At 45.9% G+C, this 12686-nt stretch overlaps 1 protein-coding gene across 1 annotated transcript in view; it reads left to right on the top strand.

Annotated features, from left to right (window-relative positions):
* The first annotated feature begins 2709 nt into the window (after nucleotides 1-2709).
* LOC130387488 (rap guanine nucleotide exchange factor 4-like) overlaps nucleotides 2710-12686 on the top strand; it is a 31097-nt gene continuing 21120 nt past the window's right edge. The window contains exons 1-4 of the mRNA XM_056596590.1: nucleotides 2710-2777; nucleotides 7595-7737; nucleotides 9330-9418; nucleotides 10896-11042. Of these exons, the coding sequence (XP_056452565.1) occupies nucleotides 2710-2777; nucleotides 7595-7737; nucleotides 9330-9418; nucleotides 10896-11042 (447 nt within the window). The remainder of the gene's footprint in view (nucleotides 2778-7594; nucleotides 7738-9329; nucleotides 9419-10895; nucleotides 11043-12686) is intronic.

Below are 12686 nucleotides of genomic sequence, written 5' to 3'. Positions count from 1 at the left end.
TTATATCTCTAAAAATATATTAAAACTGTAAAGCGAAGAAGACTTACCTTCCAGCCACCCCATGCTGATGTATCTGTGTTTCACTCTGCAGTGAAATCACCTGGGATCTGTAATCACAGGTAGAATACTCCGTCTACTCTGCATCCACCAGCATGCATGAGTGAGGCTCCTGATAATGCACCTGTGTGTGCAGGGAGAGGGGAGAAACCACACACCCGACGATAGTGTGCCTCTCTCGTGCGCATATATCTCTCTCTGCCCGGCGGTCTCGTGTGCACACAATAGAGTCCGACCTGCCCGTCCAGACTGTGAGCGTGATTCGGGTAACAGTTTAACGGAGCTGGAGAGAGGGGTACAGGCGCCTGCTGTGACCTGGATCTGACTGGAGACCATCATCCCAGGAGGCACAGGGACCTAGTTGATATAAATAACTAGCCAATCACATACCCCTCCCTGACTCACTACTGAATGGGGCTAACACCAAGAAAGGTGATAGGGGAGGAGGAGGAGGAGGAGGAGGAGGAGGAGGAGGAGGAGGAGGAGGAGGAGGAGGAGGAGGAGGAGGAGGAGGAGGAGGAAGTATAGTTGATTGAGATAAGTATTGTTGGAGGGGGGGTATGGAGGGGGGGTAGGGGTTGTTTGAAGGAGGGTACGGTCAAGGATGTGAGAAGATGTGGGAAACTCCATGCATATCATTTGTTGGGTGTGTTGGTTTGGGGGGAGGGGGGAGGGGAGGGGAGGGGGGCAGAGAGCCAAGACAAGAAAATACAGAGAATTGACGACGATTACTGCAAGCATCTGCCCCACAGCGGCGGTCAGCACACACGTCGACAAGTTTAAAGCAGCCCAGATGCTCCAGATCTCCTCCCAATAATGAACACATACCAGGACACAGCGTCCTGCTTATCAACCCACATGTGGCTGAGGAAGATAACAAGCACGTGCACACACACACAGACACAAAAACACACACACGCGCGCATGCACGCACATGGAATGTCGTCCTTGTTCACACTCACAGTAATATTGGATCAGCCTTCTCACATGTGACCAGAGATCCGATATGTGTCAGATCTATTATCACATGACCAAAGTGGCCGGAAACTAGAGTTGGAAAAGACTCAACTTGAAGTGCGCTGCCCTTCCACACTGCTGTGACAATAAATAGGCCACCTCAGCCCGCAATGAGAACATGACCTTTATATTCAAACTCAAATCAACTGAATTCACAACTTCTACAATGACTGAATCAGCCAAGAGAAAGGGCTTCCTATTTCCCACAGAAGGACTGTCCCCTGTTATTAGTGCCCTACAGCCTGGTCACTGACACATTGTCGCATGCAGGCCTCTGCTGGCCAAACCAGCCTGGCATTTAATATATCCAATGTAGAATTTCAATAGATGCTAATTGCACTTTACTGCACCTCGATGCATGGCTGAATAGGAAGAGGGTACCGTCAATTCTTACGTTTAATCTTGGTTGGTGAAGACATGGTCTGTGTGTTGCCCTGAACAACTCCAGCAATCCCAGAAGGGAATCCCTCTTGTAAGTCCATCACTTTCTGACAAATCTGAGGCTTTGAGTTGCTAGGGTCCCATTCAATGTAGTATCTTATATGTGAGCCCCTTAAGTCTCTTGAGGCTGAAACAGTGATTCAGGCCTTTATAGATATTGATAGCTGAATTTATCTTATCACATCACACAGCTATTTGCTTTGTCTGATTGAGCCCCTGTGTGTGACACACACACACACACACACACACACACACACACACACACACACACACACACACACACACACACACACACACACACACACACACACACACACACACACACACACACACACACACACATACACACACACTGACAGAGGCTCTAACTAAGCCTAAGTGTCAGTGTCAAATGCAGAACTGTTTAGGCACTTAGACGAACAAGATGTCTGAGCATTTCTAATCCCGAACAGTCCATTCACATGAAACACTATGCAAGGTGTTGGATTGTATTTAGTGCCTCGTTGTTTTTAGTTTATGCTGTTATACTGCCCCTTGCTGTCCACATTCATGTATTGCAAGTTAGTTGGGCAGAACTTAAAAGGTTACAGCCATGCATCCATGTCTGTTCTTCCTTCCATTAATTTGCCCATATGTCCGTCAGTCCCTTATTTTCTGTGGTTGCCGTGATCATTAGGCTTACATTTTCTCTTTATTGTTAACGGAAACTTGATTCTCTCCTTATCAGAGAGAATCAGCTGTCTCCCCGCACACACACACACACACACACACACACACACACACACACACACACACACACACACACACACACACACACACACACACACACACACACACACACACACACACACACACACACACACACACACACACACACACACACACACACAGTATCAACAGCCAGCTGCAACAGGATTTTTTTTTTAGCACTGGATATTCCTTTGGATAGATCTGCTTTAATACCATTTGATATATAAAAAATATATATAATTTACGCTGCAGCCTCTCCCTGCACTTGAAGGACAGACTGGCACAAAAGTCAGCAAAAAAATCGTTGGAACCGAAGGGTGTCAGACTTCACCGGAGGGGCGGGGAAGGGGCGCGAGGCAGAGTTCTACCCATTTACGACCACCGACTACCGGAGAGCAGCCTCCTCTTCCTCCCGTACCACTGTAGCACACCGAGCCGGAGAAGATGGTCGCGGTGCATACATCCCTTTATTCGTCCCCGTTGGCCGAGTGGATATGCTGTCTAGATAAAAGGTATGGCTTACAGTATATGATGTGTGATCTTTATGCATTCTCGCGCACTGCTTGCGTTTCTTTCCCCTTCCCTATTCTCCCATGATCCATTCATCCGCGTAAACGTGACTTATCGTAACCGGCGATTGCTGTGTGCGTGTGCACGATCGCCTTTTTTTGGGCTTGTTGGGCATTTTTTTCCTCTTACTACAAGCTGGGGTTGATGCGATCTGTTGTTTGTGATCGTGAACAAAAGCACGCACGCGTTTAATTTGACGTTTCGTCAGCGATCGTCGGTCGAAAAGGCGTTGCTGGCTGCAGGTCCAGTTGGATGTGCATGCGTTTAGATATCTGCCCAGGGGAAGGTGCCTGCGCACATGTGTTGGCCTATGGGAGTGAAAAGGCAGTTATTGTGAGAAACATATAGAAATATGATTCTGCAGAGAGGGGGGAAGCATATATTCGACTACATTTTGCAATATGTGTGAGTGCCTTTGATTTATAGTATTTTCAAGCACAGTAGCAAAGCCTATTCATTAACGGTTGGCCTCTTTGGATTTTGGAAATTATTTATACTCTGCTCAACATTCCTTAGAATTTATAGCCAACATGTAGGGAAATAATCGCTTTATACAATCAAATAAAAGAAAGAGAGATAGTACTCTAATGCTTTTCTATTGCTGCTCAAATCCAATAGCCTACTCCTAAGCTAATATTGCATATGGATGATGTGAGGCATTGTCTCTCTTATCCGAGCAGAGGTCGATTGTGAGTCACTCTTCGGACCACAGCAATTGTGAACAACCTGAACAACATTAACGCCAGGTGCTTTGCTTTGCAGCATCTTCGCAAGGCAGATTCTAATCTTACATGTGTGCGTCTTTGCGTGCGTGTGTGTCTGTCCAGGTGCGTGTGTGCGTGTGTGTGTGTGTGTGTGTGTGTGTGTGTGTGTGTGTGTGTGTGTGTGTGTGTGTGTCTGTGTGTGTCTGTGTGTGTCTGTGTGTGTGTCTATCTGCTCCATTGATATGAGAAAGCCTCCATTAGGCTGGACTGTAAGCTTACAGTATAATTGATCTCCTCAGACCCAGACACTCAATACCCTTCAACCGTCCGGCTTTTATCAGATCCATATCCTGCAGCACACTAGTGTATTTGTCAGTGCACATAAGCAGCATGTGGCAACGTGGACGAGTGAGACATTAGAGTTGAGAGAGAGAGAGAGAGAGAGAGAGAGAGAGAGAGAGAGAGAGAGAGAGAGAGAGAGAGAGAGAGAGAGAGAGAGAGAGAGAGAGAGAGAGAGAGGGTAAAAACAGAGATGTCATCAAAAATAAAATATAGTTTATGACACTTATTGCCAGGAAGTGTGAAGTGTATGAGATAAGATATGATGTGTTTTCAGCAAAGGGTTGACTATAGGGCAGATAATAGATAGTTGGCCTGCCCAGCACACCGCCGCTGTAGTTTTATCATGTCTTTACATCACCTGCTGCTGAAGGCTTAATGTATAGCGAGGCACAATAAATAGATCTCTGCCGTGCTAACTCGAAACATGGCTGACGAAAACTGAATCTGAAACAATTTAAGTCTTCATATAGTCAAACGTAAAGGCTTTGAATGGAAAACTCAATGAATGTATGACCAATAGAGGAAGCCCAGTCCTCCTTTAGGGTCCAAAATAACTCTTTATAATTGGCCATTTTGCATGGGCCGCCACAATCATGTGTGTGTGCGGGTGTGCCTGTGTGTTTGTGTGTGTGTGTGCATGTGTGTCATTTTTCCGTGTAGCCATCTCTGCAGTCATTTCTGCTACAATACTAGAGATTGATGAGTTGTCAAAGTGAGAGGGTAAATATCAGGCAAGAGACGCTATGCATACATTACACCTCAGAGACATGTACCAGACGAAGCAGGGTCAACCAACCTGCCACATATTGACAGGTCACCTTCACACCTGATGGTAATCACCAGAGAGCGAGAGAGAGAGAGAGAGAGAGAGAGAGAGAGAGAGAGAGAGAGAGAGAGAGAGAGAGAGAGAGAGAGAGAGAGAGAGAGAGAGAGAGAGAGAGAGGGAGGGGTGATTAGAACCAAACCATCCCTTTTTCACCACCCTCCAGGTGAAAGGTCAGGCCGACATGAACGTTGGGATCTGTCAGCGTGTTGACCCCACTGCGTCGCTCCTTATCGAGCCCGTGGGAGCCGACCCTCCCTGTCTGGATAATTACGACCCCCAGCCTACACTCCCATGACGGGGCCCACGCATGCAGCCGCGGGGCTGCTGGTTGTGGAATGAGTCAGAGAGAGGGAGAGAGCGACAGGGAGGTACAAGAAATAAGCCCATGAGGGGAGAATTAGAGAGAGAGAGAGCGAGAGAGAGATTGCTAAGTACACAGAGATGGAGAGGGAGAGAGAGCTAGTAGAGAGAGAGAGAGAGAGAGAGAAAGAGGGATAGTTGAGAGAGCGAGAGAGAGAAAGAGAGATAGTAGAAAGAGGGAGAGAGAGAGAGAGAGAGAGAGAGAGAAAGAGAGATAGTAGAGAGAGAGAAAGAGAGATAGTAGAAAGAGGGAGAGAGAGAGAGAGAGAGAGAGAGAGAGAGAGAGAGAGAGAGAGGGAGAGAGAAAGAGAGATAGTAGAAAGAGGGAGAGAGAGCGCTAGAAAGAGATTTATGGAGCGAGCGATAGATCAAAAGAAAAAGATGGATGGAGAGACAGAGAGATAGAAAGAGATATAGATGGAGAAAGCTACAAACAAAGAGTGAGGTAGAGAGAGAGCTATAGATGAGCCAGCTATAGTTAGAGAGGAGACAGTCGGGTGTGTGTATAGACAGAGAGCCAGAGAGATGTATAGAGAGAGAGCCAGAGAGATGGATAGATGGAGAGGGCTGGAGAGATGGAACGGGACAGGTGACAGGGCGGTGGTCTGGGAGAGATGTTCCCCAGCAGCAGCAGGTTCTGTGATGCCCTGAAGGCCCCCATTCTTGGGGTCTGGGTCAGAATCGCCCTGTGTTGCCATAGCCTGATGCTGCAGGATACAAGTGTGTGTGTGTGTGTGTGTGTGTGTGTGTGTGTGTGTGCGTGTGCGTGCGTAGGGGTGGTTTTCTGCATGTTTGTGTGTGTGTATTGGGGGGGGGGGGTAGTAATGATTAATGTTAACATATTATAATGTCTAATTGAAAGCTTACCAATTGGTTGGGCGTGTATGGGTGCACGTGTGGGTGTGTGGGGGTGACTCTGTGAGTAGATGGGTAGGACTGAGTGAGTGTGGTGGGGCGTCTATTTGTGGATGGGTGGGTCTGTGTGTGTGTGTGTGTGTGTGTGTGTGTGTGGGTCTGTGTGTGTGTCTGTGACCAGATGGGGGGATGTGTGTGAGTGTAGCTAGGTGTGTGTGTGTGTGTGTGTGTGTGTGTGTGTGTGTGTGTGTGTGTGTGTGTGTGTGTGTGTGTGTGTGTGTGTGTGTGTGTGTGTGTGTGTGTGTGTGTGTGTGTGTGTGTGTGTGTGTGTGTGTGGGGGTGTGTGGGGGTGTGTGGGGATGTGTGTGTGTGTGGTTGTGTGTGTGTGGATGGGACTCATTTGTTAAGCTCTGGTTTCTCCTCTTCATGTCCTTGAGAGAGAGAGGGAGAAAAAAGGCTTAAAATAGTGTCGAGGAGGATGGCGGTTGAAGATGAAAGCAGCTCCTACATTCAGCTGAGGCAAACGAAAATAAAACCCAAAACTAAAATAGAGAGAGGTGGAGGTAGGGAGAGATGGAGGGAGAGAGAGAGAGACAGAGAGACAGAGAGAGAGGATTGTAGCGCGGCGAGGAGTTTGAAGTGGTCAACCTTCAGTGCTAATAAAGGGAGTCATTCTCACCACGCATTGGCCTTCATCGACTAGCAAGCACGCACACACACACTCACACACACGCACACACACTCACACACACGCACGCGCACACACATACACACGTGCATGCAGTGGTGGTGAGTCACTAGTTGGCGAGATGGAGGCTGAGGAAGAAGGCTGCTGAATGAAAGCAGTGCGCGGCCGCCTGCGACATGCTACGTGCTACGTGCTATGTGCTACGCTAAACAGCTTTGCTTCTGTGCCGTTTTGACACCTCACACACTGGAACTCAAGGAAAACTGTTGCTCCATGTGTGTGTGCGGAGGAAATCAAACATCTGCGTGTGCATATGTTCACACGTTTGATTGAAAACAAGTGTGTGCGTGCTTCTTTAAATAAAATAAAAACAAACGTGTCTGTATGAGCGTCGAAAATCGCTGATATGCAGCTGTGCCTGTTGGTGTGTCTGTGTGTGTGTGTGTTGTGTGTGTGTGTGTGTGCACTAGGCTTCTGTGCATTGCTTGTGTGAATGTGTGTAAATATATCCAATAACATAAAATGTCATCAGAATCATTAAAATGACCTTGCCCTATTTTGGTACCAACATCAGATGTTGACGCATATGTGTGTGTGTGTTTGTGTGTGTGTGTGTGTGTGTGTGTGTTTGTGCGCTTGTGTGCGTGTCTGGCGATTTAATAATGTGTTGTTGAAGTGTGACAACAAATGAGATCCCTCTCCCTGCAACCCATGGGGGGTCTGAGCTGAGAGGAGAAGTAACACCTCTCTCTCTCTCTCTCTCTCTCTCTCTCTCTCTCTCTCTCTCTCTCTCTCTCTCTCTCTCTCTCTCATTATCCTCCTTCTGACCATCGCAAACAGACACACACATGAACTTTACCCTACAGTTGAATTGTACTGACAAGTGGGGGCGTGTTGTTGGATTAGCGGTGTTAAGCGGCGTGTGTGTGTGTGTGTGCGTGCGACCGTGTGTGTGTGTGTGCGTGTGTGTGTGTGTGCGTGCAGGCCGTCGGAGCGCTCCGGGGAGGACGTGGACATCATCCTCACCCGGCTCCGGGAGGTGAAGGCCTTCCAGAGGTTTCCTCCTCCGCTGCTGCTGCAGATCTGCTCCTGCGCCTTCTACGAGTACCTGGAGAAAGGCATCACACGTGTGTACACACACACACACACACACACACACACACAATCATACACAGACACACTCATACGCAGACACACAAACACAAACACTCATAGGCAGACACACAAACACACACACACATTTAATCACTCACACACTCTCATACGTACACACACAAACACACACACACACACACACACACACACACACACACACACACACACACACACACACACACACTCAGACGCTGACACACACACACACACACACACACACACACACACACACACACACACACACACACATACACAAACTCATACGCAGACACACACACAAACAAGCTCACACACTCATACACCCACACGCACACACGCACGCACGCACGCACGCACGCACGCACGCACGCACGCACGCACGCACGCACACACACACACACACACACACCGCACACACACACACACACACACAAAACAATCCAGGCGCAGCTGCTTTTACAGTTAATCTACTGACTTGTTTCAGTTCAGACTAAATAAATACATACATACATACAGACATATGCACACACAAACACACTATATACGCATGAATACACCACAAATAAATGCAAAGAAGCAGACAGAGACACACACCCACACTTAAACTGGCAACTGACAGACGGACAGATATGTAGCTTGTGCTCGTGGTGAATTACGGACCACTCTGCCGGGTGGGATTTTACTCAGACTGGACTAATAGTTCTACTCGTGCCAAAGTGGATGCGTGGTAGTCTACTGAAGGGCCTGAAACTCATAACAGAGCTGAGAAAACCGTAAGCCCTCTGGCAGAACCACTTAAAGATGTCAGTGTACGGAAAGAAAAACAGGTATTTTAGGTATTTTATGACTATTACAAACACACACTTACTTGGTCACACAAACCAAAAGCTTGGTGCTGCATGAGCCACGCACTATCTGTGTTTTGAAAATCATATGTTTTCTGAAAACGACAGCCTGTTATTTATAATAAACCATCTGTGAGCCAAGAGATATGTGAAGTACTCACGCATCTCTCAAAACGCCTGAAAAACATGTTAGCCTCAAGAGATCAAGAAAGTGGGAGAACTGTTTGATATAGTATTAAACATTATTGCAGTTACTTCTCATATTTTTGATATGATATTTCTCAACTGTTTATTATTATTTATTTATTTAAAAGCCAAGGTGAATGAAATATGAATTCTCTAAACCAATCAGGGTTCTCTAAATGGGCTAACAGAGCCAGGAGCAGGTCAGCTTGACGCTGACGGTCTCACAGAGCAGTTGACTCACTAATAGCTGACTCATGGCTCTGCCATTTCTAACAAACCACACTCGGTTATGAAGCTTTAATCTTACCTTCAGACCCTTTTATTATTATTGTTGTCTTTTACAATTCCCTTTATTTGTTATCTTCTGTAACAAATTCTACCTCCTGCTGTTACACATTTTACTTTCTACTGTGACACATTATATTGTATACAGTGACACATTCTACCTTATACTGTGACTCATTCTACCTTCTTCTGTGACACATTCTACTCCCTAGTGTGTAAGTGACCTGTGTTGAACTGAGTCTGTTTACATGGGTCGTCCCTGTCTCCAGTGTTCAGGCAGGGAGACATCGGGACCAGCTGGTACGCGGTTCTGTCCGGCTCCTTGGATGTTAAAGTGTCAGAGACTGCCAACCACCAGGTACATCTCAACATCACAAGTTTCATATTGAGCATTTGTATTTTAACAAAACCAAAAGGTTCTTGATTCATAGCCCAATGTCTGCAACCTACCTGTAGGTATCATGGTGCCAAATGCACTCACCACTATACTGCTTATTAATGACATTAAATCGAAATAAGGAATTTACCGTAAGCCACATGGGATACATAACTGGGTTTCGGGGTGTCTACCTTAAAGCAATCTGTTATTTATTTTACTAAATAAATAACAAGGCATTCTATAATTTTCTGACATTTATGAACATATTTGTCACGTCTCTCTTCAGTTTACACACATGAAAACTGTAGCACAAAACTATATTCATCGCTAATGTCATTAGTCATCTTTTTGTTGCGTCATTTTCATCATCATGTTGGCATTTTCTAACTTAAGCCTAGAGTGCTAGCTAAGCCTAGCTCAAGGTCCCTTAATCTCGGCCTACTTCTCCCCCTGTCCCCTGTTAGATCTCTCCTGTCGCTCCCTCACTCATAGGATGCTCTACTAGAGGATGATCACACCCGGGGTTGAAGTGCTTGGATCTCCTGGACACTAGCGATGTCGCAGTATAATTAGCTCACATGCTAATCCTTTAATATGCACAGCAGGGAGGCGGCCTCAGTGCAAAGATGGCGCAGTGTAAGGAAACCACCCAACTGTGCCCCTAGCTAAACCGGTCGGGAGACAGGGAGAGAGGGAGAAGCCAGAGGGATAGAGAGAGACAGATATACATAGGCTATAGAGAGAGGATTCAGGAGAGATTATCTCGCCATTGTAAAGTCTGCTTTTTTGTCTAGCATCTGAGCCAATATCTGAAGTGTCCTTACGCCAATACAAACAGGGCTTTCTTTTTAGAATTCTTATCGAATGGATAATGCTTTTCATCTGTATTCACATGCGTGGGTGTTTGTGTTTGAGTGTGTAAGTGTGTCAGTCTATCTGCGTGTACTGGTGCATTTGTACATGTGCGTGTCCCATTGAACTACATCCTTTTTCCTCAAGCTATTTGTTTGAACAAATGACATCATTTTCAGCCTTCCCTCGTGGTGGATATGAATGCATTTGCATAAATTGCCATACGTTAATCAGTATGTCATTAATGGTTCTTCGTGCAAATGCGTTCACGTGCAGTGTCCACGCACTACTCAAAATATCATGGCCACAGTTAGAATAATTCTTTTTAATTACACAACACAAATATTCGTCCTATTTCTTCACAAAACTGCATATGAATGGGGCAGGATAGTGTCACAGCTAGTGTGTGTGATTCATGAACGAACGGTACTGGGTTCGATCCCCAGTGTCTGCAATACTCCTTACCCTTATACCTACTTCTTCATCAGATTGAGTGTCAATCTGTTATAAGTATCTGCTATATGACGTAAACAGTCGATAACACGGTGATTCGGGTCAATCAGGGGTAAAGACGGCTGCTGTTCTCGCCTGCTGTTTGTTGTAGGATGCAGTCACCATCTGCACGCTGGGGATCGGCACGGCGTTCGGGGAGTCCATCCTGGACAACACCCCGCGACATGCCACCATCGTCAGCAGGGAGAGCAGCGAGCTGCTGCGCATCGAGCAGAGGGAGTTCAAGAGCCTCTGGGAGGTGAGGGAGGGAGGGAGAGAGAGAGAGAGAGAGAGAGAGAGAGAGAGAGAGAGAGAGAGAGAGAGAGACCGGATCGTACAGAAATATAATATTTAGCATAGGAATGGTATTGAAAACATTTGGACCCAATAAAATTGATATAATTCATAATAATTCATAATTCACATAATACACCATTGTGTATGTTTCAGTCTGTCTTTTGTGTTTTTGTCAGGCTGATTAAATTTATTTATTTATTTAAAAGGGTCAATGCACATCAATTTACATTTTTAGTTCACACTCAAACAAATTGTAAATGTCCCAGAGTTAGCAAAAAAGCGAATCATCTAATTCATCATGAAATGGTGTCCTAGTGAACTTAAGTCGTAGTGCCGTTTTTACCCAGAGGAGGGCCATCCGAAGAATAAAAAGGCTTTATTTCTGCAGCTATAGAATCAATGTGAACAATAGATATAGCAACACAATGTTCTCGTCGGACTGACTGAAACAGATCTATAAAATGTCCAGATTGTTATTGCTCCGACCACACTGCTCCAAACATCAATGTAATCTGAAACTGAGGGAGGTGCTGTGTGCTAGCCCTTAAAAAAGCCCTCAAACAAAACAGGACGTGTGTGAGATGGTGCTGTAGTAACCACTGTAGCAGTCACTCACACAGTGTTATGAGTCTTATCAAATTTACGGGACAAGCAGCTAAAAAGAGAACAAATCTGTACTAATAAAGGAGCTTGTTGTACCCCTGGAGGGTCCGGACCTCGATGGAGTTAAGCAGGACAGAGTTAATTAACCCTGAGCCAGCTGAGGAGGAAGATTCTCTCTGCCTGGCAGTCTGTCGCCGTGTCAATGGCAACGCTCCATAACTTTGTACTTTAGAAAGTTGTTCACGGCTATGCTAGGCTACGCCATGCTTTACTGTAGTACCCTATGTTATGCTTCATTATGCAGTGCTGTACTACGCTATGCTACATCGCACTGAGCTATACTATTATTTTGAACATTCAATTCTACGATGCAATTTCTATGCTATGCTTTGCTCTGCTGACCAATATGATAATGATATGAATGTGATGATAGTAAGATTAGCAGTGACCATAATGATATCATAGGACAAACAAAACGTGTGAATGAAGTCTATTGAAATGAATATTGCTTTAAAACGATTATTATTAGGCAATTGATTGTTTGTTGACTGTGCAACTGGCTGCTATGACTGAACAGTTTCCCTCCGGAGAGATGGATAACGTCCGTATCCGTCTCTCTATCGAGAGAGGACTCAGCTACAAACCACAGCACAACTAGAGGCATCGCTCAAGGACACTGACGCACAGTTTCCCCCCCCCCCCCCCCCCCCCTACCCCCCAGTGGAGTGGACAGGGTGTTATTAGCCAGAGTCTGCATAGAAACCGATCGGGGCAGTCCTGTCCTCGTCACGAGGTGGATCATCCTGAAGTGTTTGAGTCCGTCCTCAACAGTCACGTTCAATACCATCCAGCTCCCAACAATGCCACTGTTACTGTCCGGCTAGCTTCTGAAGCTGCTGTGTGTTTTGTAGTACAATATTAAGTTGTATAGGATAGTAGTATATTGAGTAGTATAGGATAATTCCCGGGCTCACACACTTCTGTGTGGCTCATAAGGATTATA

Source organism: Gadus chalcogrammus, chromosome 8, assembly GCF_026213295.1.
Source record: "Gadus chalcogrammus isolate NIFS_2021 chromosome 8, NIFS_Gcha_1.0, whole genome shotgun sequence".
In the NCBI taxonomy this organism is placed as follows: Eukaryota; Metazoa; Chordata; class Actinopteri; order Gadiformes; family Gadidae; genus Gadus; species Gadus chalcogrammus.
Note: the sequence above shows the minus strand (reverse complement) of the source record. Positions and strands in the feature narration are given on the sequence as shown.